The sequence below is a fragment of the Mustelus asterias genome, chromosome 8 (genome assembly GCF_964213995.1).
Source record: "Mustelus asterias chromosome 8, sMusAst1.hap1.1, whole genome shotgun sequence".
Taxonomy (NCBI): domain Eukaryota; kingdom Metazoa; phylum Chordata; class Chondrichthyes; order Carcharhiniformes; family Triakidae; genus Mustelus; species Mustelus asterias.
In genome coordinates this window covers 79276217-79302967 of record NC_135808.1, presented here as the reverse complement: position 1 = coordinate 79302967, position 26751 = coordinate 79276217, and the positions used below count along the sequence as shown (strand labels likewise).

Genomic DNA, 26751 nt, shown 5'->3' with positions numbered 1-26751 from the left:
TTGTGTAATCTCTCCTTGTCATTTAACCTTTGGAGTGCCAGGTATCTATGCTGAAATCCTGCTCACAGTACACACCGGCAGGGTCTAAGTGGAGCTTTGTATAGCAGGAGCATGGATTTTATCTCCTTACATTCTAATCCTCCAGATATAATGGCAAAGTTCCCATTAGCCTTTTTCATTATTTACTATATTGTTTCTAGCTTTCCACCATTTAGAAAGTATCTTATTCTGTCCTTTTCGGGTTCAAATTGGATGACCTACATTGATTTGCGTATATTAAAATACTTTTGCCACAATTTTTCACTTAATCCAATAATACCCGTCATAATTTTATTATTCAATCTACACTATTTGCAACATTGCCTACATTTGTATCATTGTGGAACTTGATTATGTGGTTTTCTATCTCATCATTTAAGTTATTAATAAATTACTATGAATAGTTGAGGCTCTAACACAGCTTCTTACAAGACATTATTATCACATTCTGCTATTTAAAGAAGCTGCCTGTTATCCCAATTTTCTGTCTCCTACTGCTCAGCCAACCTCTTGTCCAGGTCAATAATTTACTTCCAATTCGGAGCTTCAGCTTTTGCTAATGGCATCTTATGAGTAATTTACCAAATGTCTTCTGAAAGTCCATATAAATAACATGCATCACCATTCTTTTGCCCACTATTTTAGTCATCTCTTCAAAAGAACTTTAGTTTTGCCAGGCCTAACTTAAACTTTCCCAAATCCAAAATAAAAACAGAATGGTGGAATTACTCAGCTGGTCAATTTTCAGCAACTGCTGTATTCTGCTTTACATTTCCACGCTGGTTTTCTCTGATCAACTAGAAATTTTCAAGGTCCTCAGTCACCTTATTCTTAATTATAGACCCCAGTAATTTTCCTGACAAAGATGCCAAACTAACTCTTTTAACTAGAGGAGTGACGTGCAAAATTTTTATTTCTAAAGGAAAGGTTCCTGAATCGAGAGAACTTTGGAAGACTATAGTCAGCACATCTGCAATTTTCTTACCCACTTCTTTTAAAACCGTTGGATGGAAACCTTTAGTGCCACTAGTTTAGTTTAGATTTTCTTGAGATGCCCAAAGTGATGACTTCTTCCTCAGTTACAAACTTTGAAGCAAATTAATTATTTAACTTGCCCGGCACTTCCTTATTTTCATTGAAAATATTACCAACATCAGTTTTCAAGAGATTTACATTGCTCCTAACTACCCTCTTTTTCCTAGTAGAATAAGTATTTTGATAAACCTTGCATGTTTATTTTTATACATCTTGTAGCTTTTACTATCCATTTGTCACCTATTGCCGTTCTTTGTATCTATCTTTTCTATTCACTAGGATCTGTCCTACATTATTGCATTACATGTGCTATTGTACAATTGCTCTTTTGTCATCTCTTAGCTCTTTAGATGTTTATGCCGTATTTTTATAGAATCCCTACAGTGCAGAAGGAGGTCATTCAGCCCATCGAGTCTGCACCAACAATAATCCCACCTAGGCCCTATTCCCACAAACCCACGTATTTATCCCGCTAATCCCCCAACACGAAGAGTCAATATAGCATGGCCAATCCACCTATCATACATCTTTGGACTGTGGGGGGAAACCAAAGCATCTGAAGGAAACCTATGTAGACACAGGGAGAACATGCAAACTCCATACGGACAGTCACCCAAGGCTGGAATTGAACCCAGGTCCTTGGCGCTGTAAGGCAGCAATGCTAACCACTGTGCCACCATGCCGCTATTAAAACTTTAGTGTAGTCAAAACAAATTAAAGCAAACATGTTTAAAATGCATAAGAGAGTGTTTTTGCTTCTCCAACCCTACCCACCCCAATAAAAAAGGTGCGAGATACCAGCATTTTACATACCAGACAGCTGAAACACCCTACTAACTTCGAACTGGTTTGGAAGAAAAGGGAACAATGTCCGATGGATGTGCCATATTAAAGAGTCACTCTTCGGTCATAATTTGAAATCAGATCTGTACAGTTCAAGTACTGTTGCCCCGAAATCAAATCACTATTAGTTCATCTCATGGAATTTCCTTCAGAGTTAACTGAAGCTTCTTTGTTGTGGAAGGGAAGATTGACTTGTCAATCAATCTTCCCCCTCACAATGCAAGATCATAAAAGATCCTTGAGTAAAAATAAACAAAACCCCATTTAAGCCATTGAAGTAGCAATAAAAGGGACTTCTAGCAGATGGCTCGGCAACAATGAGGAAAAAAAAACTGAAAAGGTCTGCTTACAACTGCAGAGAACATGATTTTAAAAAATTTCTTAAAGGTACACCAACATCATAGAAGTCCCTGCAATGGGTTGATTGTTTGGTACTGTGACATTCAATTTTGTATTGATACTTCTCTTGCATTTCACAGTCCACTGAGATTTTACAAATAATGGTACAATGATAACAAAGGGATTTCTTGAACCATAAAGTGGGTTGAAAGCCTATTTTCCCATTCTTCAGGTCTATCCCAGTCTATGGGTGCGTGCACTCCAATTAAAGTCACACCCCAGTACAAAGTTATTCTGATGCAAACATAAAATTTCAATGCACTATTTCCATTCACTCGCATTCCACAATAATAATTCAAACACAAACTTATCATTTCCAATCATGTATTTACTTTGACAAGTACTCTTGCCCTTTAGGAACATGAACTCAATCTGTATCACATTAACTTCTTTTTTGAACAATTCTCACTATTCTTCTGTATATTTATATATTAACTGACTTGTCCAGTTTACTGTAAATAGCCTATACCTTCACTGCATGGAAATCAACCTTACCTAAATCTAGAAGTTTAATGGCTGTTTCATGTTTTCCCCTTTCAAATGCTATATTGAACTTGATTATGTAATGTCTGCCATTAGACAAATGCTCACAGATTTCTCAGTCAATAAAGAGATCATTCTCAAACCTTTAGTGTGATGAAAGTGTGCTATTGCTACAGATGTATATAGTTTTGTTTTAATATTTAAGGGGACTGTTTTAAAGTTCAGTTTTCTTTTACAGGCAGTGGGTATGTCTGGTGGGAATGCAGCTCAGATGTTGGGAGAGCAGGATAATTACTCATTTTAGCCATGTAGTGTTTACTTAGGAGAAAGCTAATGGATTTTTATTTCTGGAGGAAGATTTCACCTGGGGTTTTTGATTAGATTGATTGTCAAGATCATGTGATAATGTGGTTAATAGGAGGAGCTAGGTATGTAGCAGAGAAAAAATAGCTTTCAGTTCTGGCTGGGGTTTGTTTAAAGGCAGAGGTCTGCAGGCTGCTCTTTCCATAAAATCTCTCTGAAAGCTTCTAGGATGTTTACATTCTTTATAGCAAGTATATTTATGGTTGCTAACTGTATTTAAAATGGTTTTTGAGTCATAGAATCATAGAAACCCTACAGTGCAGAAAGAGGCCATTTGGCCCATCGAGTCTGCACTGACCACAATCCCACCCAGGCCCTACCCCCTTATCCCTACATATTTACCGGCTAATCCCTCTAACCTATGCACCTCAGGACTCTAAGGGGCAATTTTAGCATGGCCAATCAACCTAACCCACACATCTTTGAACTGTGGGAGGAAACCGGAGCACCCGGAGGAAACCCACGCAGACACAAGGAGAATGTGCAAACTCCACACAGACAGTGACCCAAGCCGGGAATCAAACCCAGGTCCCTGGAGCTGTGAAGTAGCAGTGCTAACCACTGTGCTACCGTGCCGAGTCTGTAAGAAGAATGTTGCTTATTTGGAATTGAAACAGTAATAAGTTAGAAATTAGAGTTGTTTGTTCTACTATAAAAGATCTCTAATTTGTCAAAGGAATTACTCCTGGAGTGAAGCATCCTATTCTCACATTTATGCCAAAAAAGAAAAATTGTTGGGATCTAGACTGGATTCTGGTCCAGGGCCCTAATACTAATTGGACATCCTATTTGTTTGAGTGAACAATAATCAAGTTGTCCTCATCTGACCCAGGAATGCTTGTCACTTAAAGTTGCTATTTAAGAAGAAAATGATGCTGAAATGTAAAATCAAACCAAAATGGAAGCACAAATCTATCAGCAGTTAAAGAGAGGAAAGATCCATTAATACTCAGGCAGACACTATCAGAGTAGGATTCTCTCAAATATTAAACTGAATTTTCTCTTTCAATGACTGTGTTTTACCTTCAGTGTCTTTTCAGCATTTTCCATTATTATTTTAAATTCTATATCTATTCTTTTTAGTTATGGTGGAGAACAGAAAGAGTTGCAAATGCTAGCTGACATTTCAATCAAGTGAAATGAGGTTTCCTCTTGCATGAGGTAACTTCTAACTGCATTATATTCTCTTACTAATCATCAACCTGCCTCCTTAACACCTGCGCCTCCCTGTATCCTCATTGTGTTAATAAATGATTCATTACACCATCTCCAACACCAAGGAATACCTTTCCAGAAATACCTCCCCAGGAATACCTTCCTCAATTTTCCCATCCTCCTGCAGTGTTTTAAAACTTAACATAAACTCGCTATAATCTAACCACTATCTCACAACTCTCTCTGGCTGCTTTGATGTCCCCTGCACTTTCTGGGCTTTGGCCCTTCTGTCAGGTTTCTGAATTTAAATAGCTGCTGGAAAACTAACCTCAAAACCTTCCCAGCAGAGAGAAGTCTGATCTGAGAGGAAATGGGCAGAGGTAATCCATTCTTCAGCCAGTTCAGCTGTGGAGGAGGGGAGCCTGTAGCCATACACTCAATGTTAATGGAGTTGTCCAAGATGGTTGAGAGTTCCTCATTCCCCTTCTGATTACTGTGAATGGTTGGTGGAACTAAAACACAGAATAGATGTTGGAGCATTAGTAAATTTTTGTGACTTACCGTTTCATGTACTGCAGATTAATTAGAAACTATAATGGCACAAATAAGACTGTCACAATCTGAAAGACTCTTTTTTAGAACTTTGGAAACCTTAATATTTAATCAAATAAGTATTACAATACTATTCAAAATGTTACAAACCAAACTAAAATAAGAACCAAATTCAGTAGTTTATACTGATGTATTCTAAGGATACATTTATGTACCATCAAACTTAAAATGGAGAACATAGGAGCGTATGAAATAGGAGCAGAATCAGGCCATTCAACCCCTCGAGTCTGTTCCACCATTCAACTAGATCGTGGCTACCTTAACATAATTTTCCCACACTATCGCCATATCCCTTGATGTCTTGAATATTCCAAGCCACCCACCATCCTGACTTGGAAATATATCAATGTTCCTTTACTGTCGCTGGGTCAAAATCCTGAGACTCCCTCCCTAACATCACTGTGGATCTATCTACACCACATGGACTGCAGTAATTCAAGAAGACAGCTCACCATCACCTTCTCAAGGGCAATCAGGAAAGGGCTGGCCTAGCCAGTGATGCCCCCATCCCAAGAATGAATAACTTTTTTAAAAATCTGGAAATCTATCGATCTCAGTCTTGAATATACTCAATGACTGAATCTCTACAACTCCCTAGGATAGAGAATTCCAAAGATTCACCACGCTGAGTGAAGAAATTCCTCCCCATCAGTCCTAAATGGCCTACCCCTTATTCTGACACTGTATCCCTTGGTTCTAGTCCCAACAGCCATGGGAAACAGTCTTCCTGTAAGAAGTTTGTGTGCTCAATGAGGTCATCTCTCATTCTTCTAAACTCGAGAGAATACAGGCCCAATCTCCACAATCTCTCAGCCATCCCAAGAATCAATATTTGATTCTTTGTTGCACTCCCTCAATGGCAAGTATGTCCTTTTTTAGGTAAGAAGACCAGGTGCGCTCTCACCAAGGCTCTATATACAATTGCAACAAGATATCTTTACTCCTATACTCAGATCCTCTTGTCATGAAGGTCAACATCCTGAGATTACTGCCTTTGAACTCTGCTTTTCAATCCCTTCATAGCTAGAGGTAGAGCAAGGTGGCAGAAATGTGGCCAAAGATAAAAACCAATCCTGGCTATATACACATTTTCTAGCAGATGTCGCTGGATGATAATCGGAATTTTTTTGTAGGATCTTGGCTCAAATATCAACATGGCTCAATTTACTCCTATACTCAGATCCTCTTGCCATAAAGGTCAACATCCTGAGATTACTGCCTTTGAAGTCCCACTTCAGGACTTGAGCAGATAAACTAGGCTTGTGATCAATTGTGGTAGTGGAGTAGTACTTCAAGATGTTGTTTTGCAGATGGTACTTTAAACAAATCTTGTCTGCATCTTCCAGTGGATATGATGGATGGTCTCCCTTTGTATTAGTCAAAGAATAGCAGAGATTTTTTTTCTATGTCCTGGCAAAGGTACTTTCCTCAATCAAAATTGCCAGCTGTTTGAAAGACCTTGCTGTGTACAAAATTGCAGTTGTCTCAGCCTACAATAACAGCTCTTACATTTGTAGGTATTTGGAGATGTTATAAATGGTGATAAGGTACTACCATAAATAGAAATATTTTCTTTGGATTTTCACCCTCTGTAGCCTGGGGAAATCGGATGAATGAGGGTTTGCAGCATCTCAACCATCATTATGACTAAGTTCAGATCACTGAACTCAGACCAGCCATTGAGATTGGGTCTTTTGAATGGTTTGATTGCCATGGGACAGAATTTTACATGTCCTGGGCAGGTGCGTGCCTGACCTGGAAGAGCAGAAAAATAGCACGTGATGACATTGGGCAATTATCCTGTTGTCATCCTGCACTCGCGTGGTATTTCAGTCGATGGACACATGCGTGCATCAGCAGCTCACCATCTGATAATCATGGAGCCAATTGAAGGGATTATCTGTCCTACGAGGGGATTATTTGCCCGTACAAATTTTAGGTCATCACGTGGGCATAATGGGCAGGCGGGCAATCTGTCTTTCAATTTTTCTCAATCACAGATGGGATGGGGTAGGGGGCGTCACCTCAATCTGATGGCCCTTTGAGATTTGGGGCATCCCCTCCTCCCCCCCCAGGACCTGGGAACTCTGTCCTTCCCTCTTCCTCAGCCTATTCCCTGACGTCATAATCACCCCTCTGTTGACCTCCCAAGGCATCCCCAATCATCTCGTCCCTGGGACTTACGTTGGGAATGGTTCAGGGATTTAGTTCCTGCAGAGCACTATAGTACCTCTTCTAGCCACTGCAGTGTTGGGTCTGGAGGGGTTGGAGAGCTGTCAGCCAATGTGATTGGCCAACAGCTCTCCAAGGTGGGACTTCCTTCCAAGGGCGGACAGAAGTCCTGCTCACTGTCAATAAATAACCACTCAATTAAGCATTAAATGGCAGTGGGCTTCGGAGTCACCTGGAGCGTGTAATGCACGGATTCTCAAGATAGCGAGTGCTAAAAATTCTACCCTAAATGCATTTACCCACTTGGGTATCTGGAATCTTGAATCTTCTGTTATTGATATTTTTGTTCTATAATTACAGCCAGGACCAATAGAGCTGCAGAAAGGTTCTGAGTAGACGGAGCTATTCGGTTTAACTCACCATATACATTGAGGTTGAAAATCCGATCTTCCTCACCAGCAGAATTGGTGGCTACACAAGTGTATTTACCAACATCTGTTGTCACTGTGCCATTAATGTCGAGGGTGCTACCATCTGGACTCACTCTGAGAGCCACAAAAAAAAAATATAAAACACAACAAAATGCTTTCCTTTAGTGAAATAAATGAGATACAGCAATAGATACCTGATAGAAGTCTACAAGATTATGAGGGACATGGACAGAGTGGATAGTCAAGAGCTTTTTCCCAGGGTAGAAGAGTCAATTACGGGGGGACATAGGTTTAAGGAGCGAGGGGCAAGGTTTAAAGGAGATGTACAAGGCAAGTTTTTTTTACACAGAGGGTGGTGGGTGCCTGGAACTCACTGCCGGGGGAGGTAGTGGAAGCAGATACGGTAGAGAGTTTTAAGGGGCATCTGGACAAATACATGAATAGGGAATAGAGGGATATAGTCCCCGGAAGGCAGGGGGTTTTAGTTCAGTCGGGCACATGGTCGTTGCAGGCTTGGAGGGATGAAGGGCCTGTTCCTGTGCTGTAATTTACTTTGTTCTAGATTTCTGCAGGGTTTCCTGATCTCTCCCAGCATAATAGTGGCAGAAATCCCTGAACAATAGCATCAGCAGCTGTTTACATCTTTTGCCTAGGGCTTCTTCTAAACTTACGGCAGGATATTGGAAGAAAGTATAGCAGCTGAAATTATAGCCCACAATATTTTACAGAAAACTGTCCTGGTCAAAATCTGTCAAAAAGCAAAATTAAAATGTACCTCAGGTTCATATATCCACAGCCCCATTTTAGGTGTTTATTAGGAGAAATAGCTACATTTATTTTACTATGTACAACATGCATTATTGGAAATGTACAAAATATTTTTCTAAGTGAAATGTGAGAGGAAGCACCATCATTTCTGGTCTCTCTATGTAAGTCATGATGTGGAGATGCCGGCGTTGGACTGGGGTAAACACAGTAAGAAGTCTCACAACACCAGGTTAAAGTCCAACAGGGAAAGCTAGTGGATTTTGCTAACAAATAAACCTGTTGGACTTTAACCTGGTGTTGTGAGACTTCTTACTCTCTATGTAAACCAGCCTGGACTGATGGGGTGAAAGTTACCCCGTGTGAAATGAGTTTGGCTAGTATTATTTATTTCCTAGCTGCCATTAATTCACAGCACTGATTAAATAACAGCTGACACCAAATTGATAAACATAGAGTCATAGAGGTTTACAGCATGGAAACAGGCCCTTCAGCTCAACTTGTCCAGACTGTTCATTTTTTTAACCACTAAGCTAGTCTCAGTTGCCCGCATTTGGCCCATATCCTTCTACACCCGTCCTACCTGTCTGAGTGCTTTTTAAAAGACAGAATTGTACCCACGTCTACTATTACCTCTGGCTGCTTGTTCCAGACACCACCCTGTGTGTGAAAAAATTGCCCCTTTTGTATCTCTCTCCTCTCACCTTAAACCTATACCCTCTAGTTTTAGACTCCCCTACCTTTGGGAAAAGGTGTTGACTATCTAACTGATCTATATTGAGACATTACAACCACCTTGTGCAATAGAACTCCACACCATTACTGTGAGATACCTATGGACAGATTAGGGCTGACTAGATATTTTGAGTATGGAAGTGGAAGAGACGGGCATAGTTTTAAGCAAATAGTTTGCATGTGGCTTGACAAAAGTGGGGTAAGCTGGAAACATTGTAGTCAATGAGGAGAGTGAAATATTGGATGGCAAATTTAGTGAGTGGGGAGATCTTAAAGGAATTAGCATTTTGAAAGTGAATGAATTGCCAGGCTTGGATTAAACATCTCTCCGGTTTCCAGGAAAAGCAAGGAAGGAAATCAGCATAACCTCAGTAGCGGGCAAATTATTGCAAAAACATTCTGAGAGACAGTGTGAATTGTCATTTAGAAAACCATGTATTAATCAAGGACAGTCAGCATAGGTTTATTAGGTGAAGGCCTTGTCTGAGTAAATCAATCAAATTTTTTGAGCAGGGAACAAGGTGGATAAATGCGACTAGCATATTTGCATGTAAGGTTTTTTGACATTGTTCTACATATCAGACTGGTCAGAAAAGTAATAATCCATGGAATCCAAGGGAAAGTGGCAAGTTGGATTCAAAATTGGCTCAGTGGCAGGAGCAAAGGGTAATGGATAATATATGCTGTTGTGATGGAGACAGTTTCCAGTGGGGCTTAGATTTTGGTCCTTCACTTTCTGTGGTATTTCTGTGATTTTGACTTAAATGCAAGGGGCATGTTTAAGAAATTTGTGGAAGATACAAAATTGGTCGTGTGTTTGATAGAAAGGCTGAAAGCTGTAGACTGCAGGAAGATATCAATAGTCAGGTGGACAGAAACATGTCAAATGGAATTCAATCTGGAAAAGGTGCGAGATATCGCATATGCGGAGGGGAGAAAAGACAAAGGAATACACAATAAATGGTGGGATTCTGCATTGTGTAGAAGAACAGAGGGACCTTGGAAAGTGCATCCATTGATCCATGAAGGTAGCAGGACAAGTAAATAAGTCAAGAAGGCATACTGGTGGTTTTTCTTTAGTAACTGAGGCATAGAATACAAGAATGAGCAGGTTATGCTGCGGCACTGTGAGTACTGTGTACAGTTTTGGTCACTGCATTGTAGGGAGGATGTGATCCCACTTGAGGGGATTCAGAGAAAATTCATGAGGATGTTTCCGGGAATAGATAATCTTAGTTATGAGGAAAGATTTGTTAAGATAGATTGTTTCCTTTGGAGGATCATTAGATAATTGAGGTGTATAAAATTTTGGAAGGGGGGGTGCTTAAGTAGAATGGATAGGAAGGATTATTTTTCAGCAGAGAAGTTAATAATCAGGGCCAGGGCTGTAGATTTAAAGTACTAGGGGGAGGGGGGAATGTTCGTTGAGTAGAAATCTATTCATTCAAAGGGCAGTAGACGCAAAAACCCTCATTACATTTAAAAAATGCATTGATAAACTCGTGGAGTGCCTAACCTACAGGGCTACAGACCAAGAGTTGGAAAGTGGGATTAGACTGGATAGTTCTTTTTGGCATGGAGACGATAGACCAGATGGCGACTCCCTGTGTTGTAAATTTTCCATGTTTCCACGGACTATTCTGAGATTGACCTTGAGGCTAATCATTGGCATAGACTTAAAAGGAAACTTTAGCTTTATTGTGCTTCAGTGTGCTATGTTGCATTTAGATTTCATGCTGCTCCACCAAAACACAAAATGGAGAAACGTTCCACTCCAGTTTTAAATGCTGACACTTCTGAACAGGACGAGGGATAGAAATGAATGAACGGAGAGTAGAGAGCGGCAAAGCAAAGTCTGTGCTTGTTGAGGGGGGGGAGTGGTTTGCGATGGGGATTATGAGATTATGTTACATGTTCGGACAAAAACCCCATGTGAAAGATTCTGACAACTTTTTCCATATGACTTTGAAAGTTACAAAGGAAAAGTTACGGATCCAAATTTACCTCAATCGTTTATCACCATCATCATCAGCAGCAAGGGGTTTCCCATCTTTGAGCCACTGTATAGAGGGTCTGGGAACACCATCAGCTGCGCAAACCAGCTTCACATTTTCACCAAGTAGAACACTGACTTCACTGGGCATCTCCGCACCAAAGATATTAGGAGGGACTGTAACAGCAAACATCAGGAATAATTATCATCCTTAATAAGCCACTCTACAAAGAACCGATATTCAGAAACATTGATCTCAATGACTCTTCAAAGCAAAGTCATGAAAATAATGTTTCAACTTGATGGCCTTTTATTTAACAATAGGTCATTGATCTGAAAAGTTAACTTTGTTGCTCTATACATCGATGCTGTCATACATACTGCCATATCTCCAACGCTTTCTCTTTTTATCTTACTCTGAGAATCATGCGTAAATGTATATAAATGAAACATCTAGAGACTCAAGTTATGAAGATTGGATTTCTTACAGCTTTTGTTTGGAGTGCAGTACCGACTGGCTTTCGCTTATTCTTTCTCGTTATCCATTCAAGAAAAACAGGTGGATTACTGATATAACAGCCAGATGCATGCAACGACAAATATTTCCTTTAATATTTTGTGGTATACAGCTTTTTTGTTGCATTCCGTGATCTCTAAGATTTCTGTGCAGTCGCGCTTGCACCCATGTTACGATATTCCCGATATTCCTAAAGCAACAGCAATAGTGCTCTAATTACAAAGTGCATACATACTTTGAATAGTCAGGATGTAGTTTTTCTGTGCCACTCCCTCCACATTTGATGCCACACAGGTATAAGTTCCACTGTCTGTCAGTTGGGAACGAGCAATTTGCAGTTTGCTTCCTCCAGACAGAATATGCATCTCTAAGGATTCGGCATTTGCTGAAGTAAAAATAATACAATAGCAAATTCTTTTCCAGACTATTTTGTTAAAGACTGTTATCCATTTCTATTGCCTTGGGAGAAAGGATTATTTGAAAATGAATATTCAACAATTCATATTTATAGCATATTTAAGGTGTGAATTGTTTGTTCTTGTAAGACCAATTATAGTTAGAGGAAGAAATAATATCTGTATCTCTTCGAACAAAAATAACTCGTATTCATTTATTTAATTTGCTATTCTTTTTCTATTTGAGTCTAAAATATTTATTTTATTTACTGGAAATGCAGTGCAGAAAATCTAAACATACAACAAAAAGATTAACAATCAGTACAAAACTGCCCAAGAAACAGATAAGAGCTAAAAGGGGTAAATTAGTTTGAAATGAAGTGTGCTAAGCATGTCATGGAATCATAGAATCCTACAGAGCAGAAGGAGGCCACAATCCCACCCAGGCCCTATCCCCATAATCCCATGCATTTACCCTAGCTAGTCCACTGACACCAAGGGGCAATTTAGCATGGCCAATCCACCTAACCCGCACATCTTTGGACTGTGGGAGGAAACCGGAGCACCTGGAGGAAACCCACGCAGACACAGGAAGAATGTGCAAACTCCACACAGATAGTGACCCAAGCCAGGAATCGAACCCGGGTCCCTGGCGCTGTGAGGCAGCAGTGCTAACCACTGTGCCACCGTGCCGTCCCGTCATTCTGTACAGAATGTCATTCTGAACTTTTGATTTTGTAATATATAACATAACAGACAAACCCAAGCTATAAGTACTGTGCTATTCAACTAATTGTACATATTTTCAGAATGAATCTGAATTAGTCTTTTGATACCTAGTGCCACATTTGTGTTGACTACCCTCCTGGACTGTCTTTGGGAGTCTCCAGGAATGGCAAATCACCCAAGTGTCACGTGATCATGTCACATGATTGACCCCTCAGCAATATGTTTAAGCAAATTTGGTAATCCTATGCTAGGAGTGGACCATACCCAGAGCTGGGATGAGAAAGAAGAATAAGCTCTTTTTTCACTGGTGCAGTGCGACTCACATCAGCTGACATGTTGGGCCATTAATTCTCTGACCCCAGTTGTACCACTCGAGTAACAAACAGGCAATACTCAATATAGTATTACAACTACAAATTGCAGTGTAGAATTAATAATTATAAACAATTATATTTAATTGCAATTATATTTACTTTTAATATTTTTTTAAAACTGCAAACACCTGAATGAAATAAAATCTGCAGGTGCTAGGATATCTACTTGATTAACTGGAATTAAATGAGACCCCCCCCTCCCAAGAGAAAGATGGTAAATCTAGAAAATGACATTCGTACTGGTATTTCCAGTTGTACCACTAGGGGGCATTACTTACCCAGCTTGAAGGAAGCAAACATATCCTTTTTATATCTTTAATCAAATGCAACAGTAGCAGTAGCTTACCAATGGTTCTCCCGTTCTTCAGCCATGTTAATGTAGGTGGAGGAATGCCAGTAGCATCACATGCAAAAGTGACAGGGTTGCTAATGACCTCATTGATTTTTTCTTGTGCCAGACCTTCAATACTGGGTGGGACTGCATGAGAAATAGAACAATTGAGCAGTGCTAAATTATAACTTCATGTTTTTCCTGGCAAATGCTTAGCGTAAGTTGGAGCGTTCAGTTTATCTGCCTGCACAGGAAAGCGGCCAAGATTTGCAATGCCTCTTCCTGTATTACGCTTCTCAGCTTGTGCACATTAAAAGAGGCACTTAGCAAAACATGTGACTGACAGTACATTTCCTACAGTGTAGTTTGTCTTCAGACACAGCACTGCATTGTTTTAAAGTTTATTTATAGTGTCACAAGTAAGTTTACATTAACATTAAATCCCCTCGTCACCACACTCCAGTTCCTGTTCGGGAACACTGACGGAGAATTTAGCATGGCCAACGTACCTAACCAGCACATCTTTCAGACTGTGGGAGGAAACCAGAGTACCTGGAGGAAACCCACACAGACATGGGGAGAAAGTACAAACTCTGCACAGACAGTGACCCAAGCTGGGAATTGAACCTGGGTCCCTGGCACTGTGAGGCAGCAGCGCTAACTACTGTGCCGCCATACTGCCCGTAAGCATTGCAGAAACATTATCCATCTTCTCACGGTGAAAATGTGCACAGCTGCAAAGACAATGTCCATTATTCCTCAGTCTCCCGCACAACTTTGTCCCTTCCTCACCTCAGGCTGCTGGTTCTTCCACACATTTCCATGAAATGGCTCACCTAAGTGCACACACTTTATTTGCAAATCCACATGGTGAGTATCAGAAGAACATTCAACTGTGGGACCATAACAATCAAACTCAACTCTACCCTGGTACAACATAGTCCCCTTCCCCCTGCCTCTCACACACATACTTACCTGTGGGACATGAGCTGGTTTACTTTTAATTGGAGAGTCTGTGATCGACTAGCTTTGTCTAGAACTGGGATTAAATCCGATCCTTCTGGTCTGTAAAGCTGAGTGAATGCACTTACTGAGGCATTCGGGCACCTCTATAAAGGTTCTTTAAAACTATACCATCAAATTGTTTTGGGGAAGTAAGCAGTCTAGAAGAGTGTTATTTTATGTTCTGATGAGGTGTGCTGGCAGGACTGATGATGCATTTTATGTTGTTAAAACACAGAAGGAAAAAATGCCAATGAAGTTCTACTGACAATAATGCCCCTTTAAATGCACATAATTATACTTTATTAATTCCAACCAAAAGTGGTTTAAGCTCAATGTGCAGGTTAATGAATTGTCTTATTAAAGATACAATAAGGGCTATGAATTTCTAGGCTTTTGCAAACAGCACAATGTTCCAATTCCCTTGGTCCTGGCACTGTTTTATTGCTCTTTGAGACGCCAGCAAAAAGAAAGCAGCAAATTGCGGAAGTTAGGTCTGGAATTTCACATTTTGTTTTATAGCTCATTTCATAATTCTACTAAAATATGTAGAACATTATTTACCAGGAGACATTTATTATATCCAAAATACTGACATAACTTTAAAAATACTACCATCTTGTCAACAACTTATATTTCTGCTAACATCCGGTGAACATCTGAAAATGCATCAAAGAACAAAGAACAGTACAGCACAGGAAACAGGCCCTTCGGCCCTCCAAGCCTGTGCCGCTCCTTGGTCCAACTAGACCAATCGTTTGTATCCCTCCATTCCCAGGCTGCTCATGTGACTATCATAAGATGTGGACAATGAGCAGACACTGAGCAGGAGGGAGTGAGGGATTAAAATTCAGTCTTAGTTCAGTGGTAGTTCTCCCACTTCTGAATCAGCAAGTTTGGGGTTCAAGACGCACTTCAGAAATGTGAGCACCTATTCAAGGCTGATATTTCAGTGCAGCAGTGAAGGAGTGTTACCCTGGTGGGAAGTGCAGCCTTTTTGGATGATACGTCTGCCCTTTCAGGTGATGTAAAAATCCCATGGCACCATGTGAAGAACAGCAGCAGGGTGCACCGCTGGCCTATGGGACACTGCTGTGTGCAAATTGGTTCCTGCATTATCCTTGCTTCAAACCAGTTCCAAAAATGTTTAATTCGCTAACACTTGCCTTCCAGGAATATCCACTTTGAAGAATTACTATTTATCTCTTTCACCTTGCTCACCTTTTTGTTCTCTTCCCATGTTTGATTTACTTTTGCAGCCACATTCCCTTCCCCTATAACTGTTCCTGGCTCCAACTTATTCCATATGGAGTCCAAATAAAATCCCACCCTACATGTTTCGGATCCACCCACGCTTGCAGATTTCTCCCAGACATACAGAGTTCCTTGAAATGCTGTTCTCGCTGCATCTTGAGATTCATGTTCAATGCCATGTAATGCTGTGTGCATTCCCTGACATTAATCTCAAATCATTTCCCAATGGCCTCCTATTCCAGTCACCAAACCACACAAACCCCATGTCTAGTTCCTTCTCATGATCCACAAATAGGACTGCCCTAGTGAGACCCATTGTTGCAGTCTTTCCTAGCTTCATAGGATTTATTTCTTTCTATCTTGACTCTGCTTTCTCTCTTTGTCCAGTTTCCTTCCACTTATATCCACCAATTTATCATAGAATAGAATGTATTTATCATAGAATCTGTACAGTGCAGAAAGAGGCCACTTGGCCCACCTGCACCGATCACAAACCCTCCCAGGCCTTATCCCCATAACCCCACTTATTTACCCTGCTGACCCCCTGACACTAGGGGTCAATTTAGCATAGCCAATCAACCTAACCCACACATCTTTGAACTGCGGGAGGAAACCGGAGCACCGGAGGAAACCCACACAGACACAGGGAAAAAGTGCAAACTTCACACAGACAGTGACGCGAGACCAGAATTGAACCCAGGTCCCTGGAGCTGTGAGGCAGCAGTGCTAACCACTGTGCTATCGTGCCGCCCTCTGTCATCTGCCTCCACTTCAACAGTTTTGAGTTTCTTGGTCCTCAGTGTCTCTCTTTCACTATGACATCCAATCTGTCTACATCTCTACATCTGGTGCGACGACAATAAGCTCTCCCTCAATGTCAACAAAACAGAGGAGATTGTCATCAACTTCAGGAAGCGTAGTGGAGAACATGCCCCTGTCTACATCAACGGGGACCAAGTATAAATGGTCAAAAGCTTCAAGTCCAGATCACTAACAACTTGCCCTTGTCCCCCATGCCGACACTATAATTAAGAATGCCCACCAACACCTCGACTTTCTCAGAAGAGTAAGGAAATTTGGCTACGACTCTGACCAACTTTTACAGATGCACCATAAAAAGCATTCTTTCTGGTTGTATCACAGCTTGGTATGGCTCCTGCTCTGCCCAAGACCGCAAGAAACTACAAAAGGTCATGAATGTAGCCCAATCCATTACGCAAACCAGCCTCTCATCCATTTACTCTGTCTACACTTCCCGCTGCCTCGGCAAAGCATCAAGCATAATTAAGGATCCCACACACCCCGGACATTCTCTCTTCCACCTTCTTCCATCAGGAAAAAGATACAAAAGTCTGAGGTCACGTACCAACTGACTCAAGAACAGCTTTTTCCCTGCTGCCATCAGACTTTTGAATGGACCTACCTTGCATTAAGTTGATCTTTCTCTACACCCTTGCTATGACTGTAACACTACATTCTGCACTCTCTAGTTTCCTCTCTATGAATGGTATGCTTTGTCTGTATAGCATGCAAGAAACAATGCTTTTCACTGTATACTGATACATGTGACAATAATAAATCAAATCAAAATCTCCAATCCCCACCAGGGAGGTCTGAGAGCCCTCTGCTGTGTCCTTGAATGCACCAGTTCCATAAATGGAATGTTCTTTGCTCTAGTCTACTCATCCCATCCCTCAGATCTTTTACTGTTCTCACCCCTCATGTTTTGCCATCTTAGTTTTCAAGTTTCACCCTTCCCTCAATTTCACATTGTCCATCTCCAACTCTTCTCTTCCCTACAACAATGACCCTGATTTCTGTCCACTAACTTCTACTATAAGAGTACCAACTGACACAGCTACCTTGACTACATGTCCTCCCACCCTGCTTCCTGTAAGGACTTTATTCTTTTCCCCAGTTTTTCTGTCTCTGTCACATCTGTTCAGATGATGCCACCTTCCAGATTACTGCTTCCAATATGTTTTCTTTATTCCTCAGTTAAACCATTGGGACAAGGTCCTGGACTGTGCCTGTTTTCACTCCTTCCTCTATCCCAGTACCATGATAAGTTATACGAGCATCCAAATTCAATGATCATCACCCACCACTACTGCCACTTCCAGCATGATGCTAACACCAAACACATCTTCTCTCCACTCTCAGCATTTCAAAAGGACTGTTCCCTCTGTGACACCCTGGAGTCAATACCAAAGGCGGGTTTCCTACCCCACAACTTTTTGCCTGATTAAATGCATGCCATCTCATCTTCAAACCCACCTCAGGAGAGGACATTTAATTCCACCCCTTGTCACCCATTTTTTAATCATATTTTCATCTGAAAACAAATTGTATTCAATTGGTTAGTCAAACTTACAATAACCAATTATCTCCCCACAATAAATATTTCTGCAAAAAAAACCCCAGCTTACCATGTACATTGAGATGGAAATTCTTGTCCACTTGCCCAGCAATGTTTGTAGCTTTACAGACATACTGGCCTGTGTCTGAAACCTACAGTGAAAAAAAAATAAAAATCACAGAAATCTTCCAAAGTGCAGTTGAAACCAATGCAGTTTGATGAGATTTAATAATCTTTATAAATTATAATTGATGAGGGTTGCATCAATAACGAATGTAATCCTACACATTATAAAGATAATTATAAAGTTACCATATTCCCAGGTAACCATAGTTTGCTCTCCCCTACAAGGAAGAGAACTGACTGGTGGCAATTTAACCTGAAGACCAACACACCTCAGGCAAGAGACAAGGTGGAGCCTTCATGAATAACCTCAGCCAGTCCAGGAATTGAACCTACACTGTTGGCATTGCTCTGCATTACAATTTAGCCATCCAACCAAGTGAGCTAACCAACCCCAACGATAATTATATATGAACAAGCAGTAGTTCATTCCTTACTGACATTCCAGAAATATATACATTCATATTTCAAAAATATATCCATATATTGTTCAAATTTAGTTAACCTGAACAAACAAATTGAACCATTCATTTTTGAAAAAGAATAAAACTGATATAGGGGATCCTTTAGGGGGTACATTAAGATATTAAACATTCCAAAGCATAAATTGAAGGCAAGTGTTGCCAATTCAGAACTCGGAAAACAGATTCAATCTGGTGAAAAGCAAATTTCAAATGAATCTCAGGAAGTCCTTCACACAGAGCGTCATCAACGCATCAAACTCATTTCCAGGAAAGGTTTGGGCTGGAACTTGGCAGAAACATTTATGAGGCAAGAACAAAGTGCAGTAGGTGCTAGAAATCTGAAGTAAGAGCAAATAAATGCTGAATATACTTAGCAGCTCTGCCACCATCTGTGGAGTGACAAACAGAATTAGTGGCCTGAATTATCATCCTTGAGGCAAGTAGTGGGAGTTGGGAAAATGCCTGGCTTGGCCCATCCACCTTGGGAGAAAATGTGTCCAAAAGCGGGATGGAGTTGGGCAGCTATCCTGGGAAAAAGTTTGGAGACAGCCACAGGGGCTGCCCGATGCAGAGGCGGGGCTGTTGAAATAGTCTGCCTTGGTACACTGGGATTTCATCCCAACTAAAATAAAAACACAAAAGCCCTCCAGCTCTTCTTCCAAACGGCCCCTTACTCTCTACACACTCTCCATGTTCCAACCACCATCCATGACTCTCATGTCTCTTATGTCAAACTCTGATCTTTTACCCACCTTCTATGGTCCCTCATACCCCGAATACCAAGCCCTGCCCCACCACTCAACGTCCCCCCCATGTCACTTCAATGGCCATTGACCCACTATACACTGTATAGAATAGTGTAGTGACAGTACGATATGTAGAGATTTTCTCCTTCTGAATAACAATTTTACATTGGCTGCTTTAGTATAGACAGTCCCCAGCATCCAGCACTAGGCATGTGATCTACATTGATGCATTAGAGCCATTGGTGAGAGTGCGTTGCTATTTCAGGAGCATGAATTATTCCATTTAAACCACAGCAACTTAATTTCTGGATTCAACTCTGGCCCAGACTGATGAGATAGTATCAGGCTGTTGAGTTTAATGCTACTGTATTGATGTTATCCTTTCAACAGCAGGTATTTTTAACCATTGTGAATGCCTTCCAGCCTGTCTGGGGAGACTGTCTGCTGGCTGTATGCGTTCTAGTTGAAAGGTGCTTCAGTAGTCTCAATTCAGTTTCTAGACGGGAGAGTTTCCCTGTACTTATTTCAGCATTAACTGACAGAATCACCCAGAGAGGCAGAATGGCAGGTGAAAGAACTTGGTAAAAACAAATCATGGTAGTGTAGTAGGAGGTGGTCTTCTGAGGTAGATATTGAGGCACAATGGAGGGGTGGAATCAAGGGAGTTCCACCAAGATTGGCCTGGAAGTGTAAGATGCTAATACTGTCTGAAATGTTCCATTTCCCAGTGCCAATTTGAACTCCATATCCCGTAACAGAAGTAACATATTCCAGAAAAATCTGGCATTTTGCCGCTGCTTTGTCATGCTCCCCTCAGTGTTGGCTAGACAATCTAATTTTGTGTCTAGACTGGAAGGGATTCACAGTCATAAAAATGCTGTGGTTTTACAATAACAGCATCAGTAATGTAGAATTAAACTTAGCAGGGTGATACTGTGCAGGACTGAGAGAGAGGAAAGAAGAAAAGGCTGGCATGGGTTGGGGATGGGTGTGGTGAGTGGACACTGAGTGCGATGGACAGGTGTTAGAGCTGCAGGGAAACCCACGGACAGAAAAACTTAATAAGGCTTGAAAACAGGCACGGGGATCACAATGTCCAATTAACATGCCCTCAGTTGTTGTGATACAGCCAATGTGCTGCCTGGTAATTTAAATAATAGTAGCATGGAGCCCAGTGCTAGGTGCATTGCTGCACTCCTCAACAGGGAGCCCATGTTCATGTGTGCTTAGTGTCACATCAAACTGCTATGCTGTGCTGTGTGGTATAACGACTGTGCTGAATGGGACAGATTTTGAACAGATCGAGCAACTCAATGCTGGGTATCCATGAGGCTGTGGGCCATCAGCAACAGCTCATTCTCAGCTCTCGTCTCTCGCGTGGTCACGCACACTCACTCTTGCCTCTCATATGCATGCACTGAAAGGCTAGGAATCCTGTGGCGAGTAATTCACCTCCTGACCCCCTCCAAAGCCTGTCCACCATCTACAAGGCACAAGTCAAGAGTGTGATAGAATACTCTCCACTTGCCTGGATGTGTGCAGCTCGAACAACACTCAAGAAACTCAACACCATCCAAGACAAAGCAGCCCGCTTAATTGCTACCCCGTCCGTAAACATTCAATGCCTCCAATACCAATGAACATTAGCAGCAGTGTGTACCATCTACAACAAAAACAGAAAATGCTGGGAAATCTCAGCAAGTCTGACAGCATCTGTGGAGAGAGAATAGAGCCAATGTTTCGAGTCTAGATGCACCACAGGAACTCACCAAAGTTCCTTAGGTAGCACCTTTCAAACCCACGACTACTACCATCTAGGACAAGAACGGCAGATACCTGAGAACACCAGCACCTGGAGATTCAATCCCAAGTCACTCATCATCCTAACTTGGAAACATATTGCTGTTCCTTCACTGTCATGAGTCAAAATCCTGGAATTCTCTCCCTAACAGCACTGTGGGTGTATCTACACCTCAGGGACTACAGTGGTTCAAGAAGGCAGCTCACCACCACATTCTGAAGGGCAACCAGGGATGGCCTAGCCAGCAACACCCGCATCCTGCAAAACAAACTTTAAAAAACTCACTCATCTCCCTCATGCATGCACACACTCACACAGATCTTTCTCACACACTCACTTCTCTCTGAAGCCCCTCTGCTCTGTTGTCCACACTCAATCTGATCTCAAAATTTGAGTTTCATGTGGTTTCCATCTTGTCCAATTAAAGACTGGATTCTGAAGAAGCCAACTTCGTATATAATTTGAGTATTGTGCTGTTCCCAGCTCGTCCAATTGGAACAGCACGATACTCAAATTATATACATCAGCCTGGGCCATCCACCTGACAGAACCACCCACTTTGGGAATCCCTCTCTTAGTGCATTGGTAGATGTGCCAAAAAGTCTGTGTACAATGTTATGGTGTCTGAATGTGTCGGCTTGGTACAAGGCTTTGTGTAGATCTTGGAACATTTCCTCTCTAGAATGAAATGATGGCTAACTCTGAGAGCACATGCAAGCCCATCGTGATGTAGCATCAGATGGCTGATGTCTGAGCTCAATGTTCCAGGGTTCCAATGTTTCAGGCGGGATAGAGGCAGAGGGATAAAAGGTGGGGGGGTGGCATTGTTGGTCAGGGAAAATGTTACAGCGGTACTCAGGCAGGATAGATTAGGGAGCTTGTCTACAGAGGCCCTATGGGTGGAGCTGAGAAACAGGAAAGGTATGACCACATTAATGGGCTTGTATTATAGACCACCCAATAGTCAGCGAGAATTGGAGGAGCAAATCAGCGGAGAGATCGCTGACAACTGCAAGAAACACAAAGTTGTGATAGTAGGGGATTTTAATTTTCCACATATAGATTGGGACTCGCATACTGTTAAAGGTTTAGACGGGGTAGAGTTTGTAAAATGTGTTCAGGAGAATTTTCTACATCAGTATATAGAGGTGCCAACTAGAGAGGATGCGATATTGGATCTCCTATTGGGAAATGATGTTAGGGCAGGTGATGGATGTGAGTGTGAGGGAACACTTTGGATCCAGTGATCATAATGCCATTAGTTTCAACCTGATCGTGGATAAGGATAGATCTGGTCCTCGGGTTGAAGTTCTGAACTGGAAAAAGGCCAAATTTGATGAAATGAGAAGGGATCTGGGAAGTGTGGATTGGCACAGGCTGTTCTCTGGTAAGGATGTAAATGGAAAGTGGGAGGCCTTCAAAGGAGAAATTTTGAGTGTGCAGAGTTTGTATGTTCCTGTCAGGATTAAAGGCAAAGTAAATAGGAATAAGGAACCTTGTTTCTCGAGGGAGATTGTAACACTGATTAAGAGGAAGAGAGAGTTGTATAAAATGTACAGGCAGCAAGCAACAGATCAGATGCTCGAGGAGTATAAAAAGTGCAAGAAGCTACTTAAGAGGGAAATCAGGAGGGCTAAAAGAAGACATGAGGTTGCTTTGGCAGACAGAGTGAAGGAAAATCCAAAGAGCTTCTATAGGTATGTTAGGAGCAAAAGGATAGTGAGGGATAAAATTGGTCCTCTTGAAGACCAGAGTGGTAGACTGTGTATGGAACCAAAAGAGATGGGGGAGATACTAAATGGGTTTTTTGCATCCGTATTTACTGAGGAAACGGGCATGGAGTCTACGGAAATAGGGCAAACTGGTAGGGAGGTCATGGAACCTATACAGATTAAAGGGGAGGAGGTGCTTGCTGTCTTGAGGCAAATCAGAGTGGATAAATCCCCAGGACCGGACAGGGTATTCCCACGGACCTTGAGGGAAGCTAGTGTTGAACTTGCAGGGGCCCTGGCAGACATATTTAAAATGTCGGTATTCACGGGGGAGGTGCCGGATGATTGGAGGGTGGCTCATGTTGTTCCGTTGTTTAAAAAAGGTTCCAAAAGAAATCTGGGAAATTATCGGCCAGTAAGTTTGAAGTCGGTGGTGGGCAAGTTATTGGAAGATGTGATAAGGGATAGGATCTACAAATATTTGGATAGACAGGGACTTATTAGGGAGAGTCAACATGGCTTTGTGCGTGGTAGGTCATGTTTGACCAATCTATTAGAGTTTTTCGAGGAGGTTACCAGGAAAGTGGATGAAGGGAAGGCGGTGGATGTTGTCAACCTGGATTTCAGCAAGGCCTTTGACAAGGTCCCTCATGGGAGGTTAGTTAGGAAGGTTCAGTCGCTAGGTATACATGGGGAGGTAGTAAATTGGATTAGACACTGGCTCAATGGAAGAAGCCAGAGAGTGGTTGTGGAGGATTGCTTCTCTGAGTGGAGGCCTGTGACTAGTGGTGTGCCGCAGGGATCGGTGTTGGGTCCATTGTTGTTTGTCATCTATATCAATGATCTGGATGATAATGTGGTAAATTGGATCAGCAAGTTTGCTGATGATACAAAGATTGGAGGTGTAGTGGACAGTGAAGAAGGTTTTCAAAGCTTGCAGAGGGATTTGGACCAACTAGAAAAATGGGCTGAAAAATGGCAAATGGAATTTAACGCAGACAAGTGTGAGATATTGCACATTGGAAGGACAAACCAAAGAAGAACGTACAGGGTAAATGGTAGGACTCTGAAGAGTGCAGTTGAATAGAGGGATCTGGGAATACAGGTACGGAATTCCCTAAAAGCGACGTCACAGGTGGATAGGGTCATAAAGAGTGCCTTTGGTACATTGGCCTTTATAAATCGGAGTATCGAGTATAAAAGTTGGAGTGTTATGGTAAGGTTATATAAGGCATTGGTGAGGCCGAATTTGGAGTATTGTGTACAGTTTTGGTCACCTAGTTACAGGAAGGATGCAAATAAGATTGAAAGAGTGCAGAGAAGATTCACTAGGATGTTGCCGGGACTTGAGAAGCTGAGTTACAGAGAGAGATTGAATAGGTTGGGACTTTATTCCCTGGAGCGTAGAAGATTGAGGGGAGATTTGATAGAGGTGTATAAGATTTTGATGGGTATAGATAGAGTGAATGCAAGCAGGCTTTTTCCGCTGAGGCTAGGGGAGAAAAAAAACCAGAGGGCATGGGTTAAGGGTGAAAGGAGAAAAGTTTAAAGGGAATATTAGGGGGGGCTTCTTCACGCAGAGAGTGGTGGGAGTGTGGAATGAGCTGCCGGATAAAGTGGTAAATGGAGTCTACGGAAATAGGGCAAACTGGTAGGGAGGTCATGGAACCTTTACAGATTAAAGGGGAGGAGGTGCTCGCTGTCTTGAGGCAAATCAGAGTGGATAAATCCCCAGGACCGGACAGGGTATTCCCACGGACCTTGAGGGAAGCTAGTGTTGAACTTGCAGGGGCCCTGGCAGACATATTTAAAATGTCGGTATTCACGGGGGAGGTGCCGGATGATTGGAGGGTGGCTCATGTTGTTCCGTTGTTTAAAAAAGGTTCCAAAAGAGTCTGCAGCATGATTTTTGTCATTTGTCACTTTTAACATTTAAGAAAAACTTGGACGGGTTCATGGATGAGAGGGGTGTGGAGGGATATGGTCCAAGTGCAGGTCAGTGCGACTAGGCAAAAAATGGTTCGGCACAGACAAGAAGGGCCAAAAGGCCTGTTTCTGAGCTGTAATTTTCTATGGTTCTATGGTCTCAGTTTCTGATGCAGCACAATCAAAAGCTGGGCAACATGTGTCCAGCAAAACAGCTCATAATGAAGTCATCCAAGGTCAGCTTACTGCCATTCAGAGTCAGACAGCTACCACCATAGCTTTGGATACCAGTGTTCAAATGGGCTTGCAGGGTGTCACAGCAGTCCAGCAACCTGTAGTTGAATCAATTGCCTGGCGCCAGCCAAGGAGACTGCTGTCCCCTTTCAGGGTGATAGCCCTCATTCTCCCACTCTCTGAATGCTCTTGTTGTTGCCTGTCAGGAAGACAGCTAAGGATACTGGGTACGGCAAGGCAATACAATCTGCAGCCAGACGTCCTACGAGAACCCAGTCAGAAAGTGGATGGATTGGTTGCTTCCTCACTTCTTCAGGGTCCACTTTAGCTGGTTGTCATACAACTGATGACAAGGGCAGTTCCCTCATGGTGGCAATGTTGTGCAGCATGCAGCACCACAGCACGCGGAATATTGACAAACACACTTGCCAAGTACCACAGGGCCCCTTCGGGCAGTACCAACAGCTTAAGCACCCCAAAAATCTGTTTTATCACATCTTGTGTTGCAGCATGATTTTTGTCACCACCCCCTGCCCTTGCACCCACCACCCCGAGACATTAGCCATGTCATCAAATAAGGTTCACCCTTGTAGCCCAGTAGTTAATCCTCTGGTTCATCATAGTACTCAAATGCAGATGGCATGGCCGGCACCACATATTTGAGGGAAAAGGGCACCCATAGCGATGAAATAATGGGTGAAATGCATCCAGATTTTGACGCCAATGTGTCTGTAACATATGATTCAAATACTGTTATGTCACAGGTTTAGACTGCGAATCCTATAAGTCTCTTCTGCACCCTTTGCTTTAAAAAGTCTTACCTCTGCACCGGTAATCTCCAGCATTTGCCCATTGGCCAGAGTACGAATGTTGTTGGATTCTGTTACTGGCCGCCCATTCTTAAACCAGGTGATGACAGGTGGTGGTACTGCATTTGATTCACATTCCAACATGGCTGTGTTTCCAGTGCGGATACTGATTGTGTGAGGGGAATCCCCTGTACGGTCCTTAATAGTTGGTGGAACTGTATGAAAAGCAAAGCATTGAAAACTATAAATGTGAATGAAAAAGAGGGTACATGTAAGGACCTCCAGGTTGGCACTCAATCACATCGCTGCTTGTAGCAAATTTTGAAAGTCACCTTTCACACACGTTGGAAGCAAGCCATTTAAACAGACTTCCTACAGTGATGTGGTAATAGCAACACATTTTAGTTTTCTATTAAGAATCATAGTGGAGAATAGGAACATATGAATTAGGAACAGTAGCAGGCCTTAAGCCTGCTCTGCCATTCAATAAGATCATGGCTGAACTAATTTTAACCTCAACTTCACATTCCTGCTCATCAATAATCTGCCTTAATATTTCTGCCTGAAAGATTTCAAAGGCTTTGCTTCAACCGCCTTTTTTGAGGAAGAGAATTTCAAAGTCTCTCAACCATCAGAGAAAAAAAAATCCTCATCTCGGTCTGAAATGGGCAACCCCTTATTTTTAAACTGTGGCCTAGTTCTAGGTTCTCTCACATGATGAAGCATCCTTTCCACATCCACACTGTCAAGTCCCCTCAGAATCTTGTATGTTTTACCACATATTTTGTAAGCAGTAGGAGAGAAGTAAAAATAAACTTAAAGGTCTTATTAGATGGTTCCAAGCTTTGGCTTTTGGAAGGGAATATAGCACCAACTACCATTTAATATTGGAACTATTAACAAGAAAATAGTCTCAAGGCTCCTCACAGAGGAGCAAGGAAAAACATGCA

The 26751-nt window shown here is 41.9% G+C and overlaps 1 protein-coding gene across 1 annotated transcript in view; it reads right to left on the bottom strand.

Annotated features, from left to right (window-relative positions):
• Positions 1 to 26751, bottom strand: part of hmcn1 (hemicentin 1) — a 493052-nt gene that overhangs the window by 102570 nt on the left and 363731 nt on the right. Inside the window, exons 60-66 of the mRNA XM_078218304.1 lie at positions 25814 to 26016; positions 18057 to 18138; positions 13387 to 13518; positions 11778 to 11927; positions 11037 to 11202; positions 7522 to 7646; positions 4646 to 4829 (exon numbers count right to left, since the gene is read on the bottom strand). Of these exons, the coding sequence (XP_078074430.1) occupies positions 4646 to 4829; positions 7522 to 7646; positions 11037 to 11202; positions 11778 to 11927; positions 13387 to 13518; positions 18057 to 18138; positions 25814 to 26016 (1042 nt within the window). The remainder of the gene's footprint in view (positions 1 to 4645; positions 4830 to 7521; positions 7647 to 11036; positions 11203 to 11777; positions 11928 to 13386; positions 13519 to 18056; positions 18139 to 25813; positions 26017 to 26751) is intronic.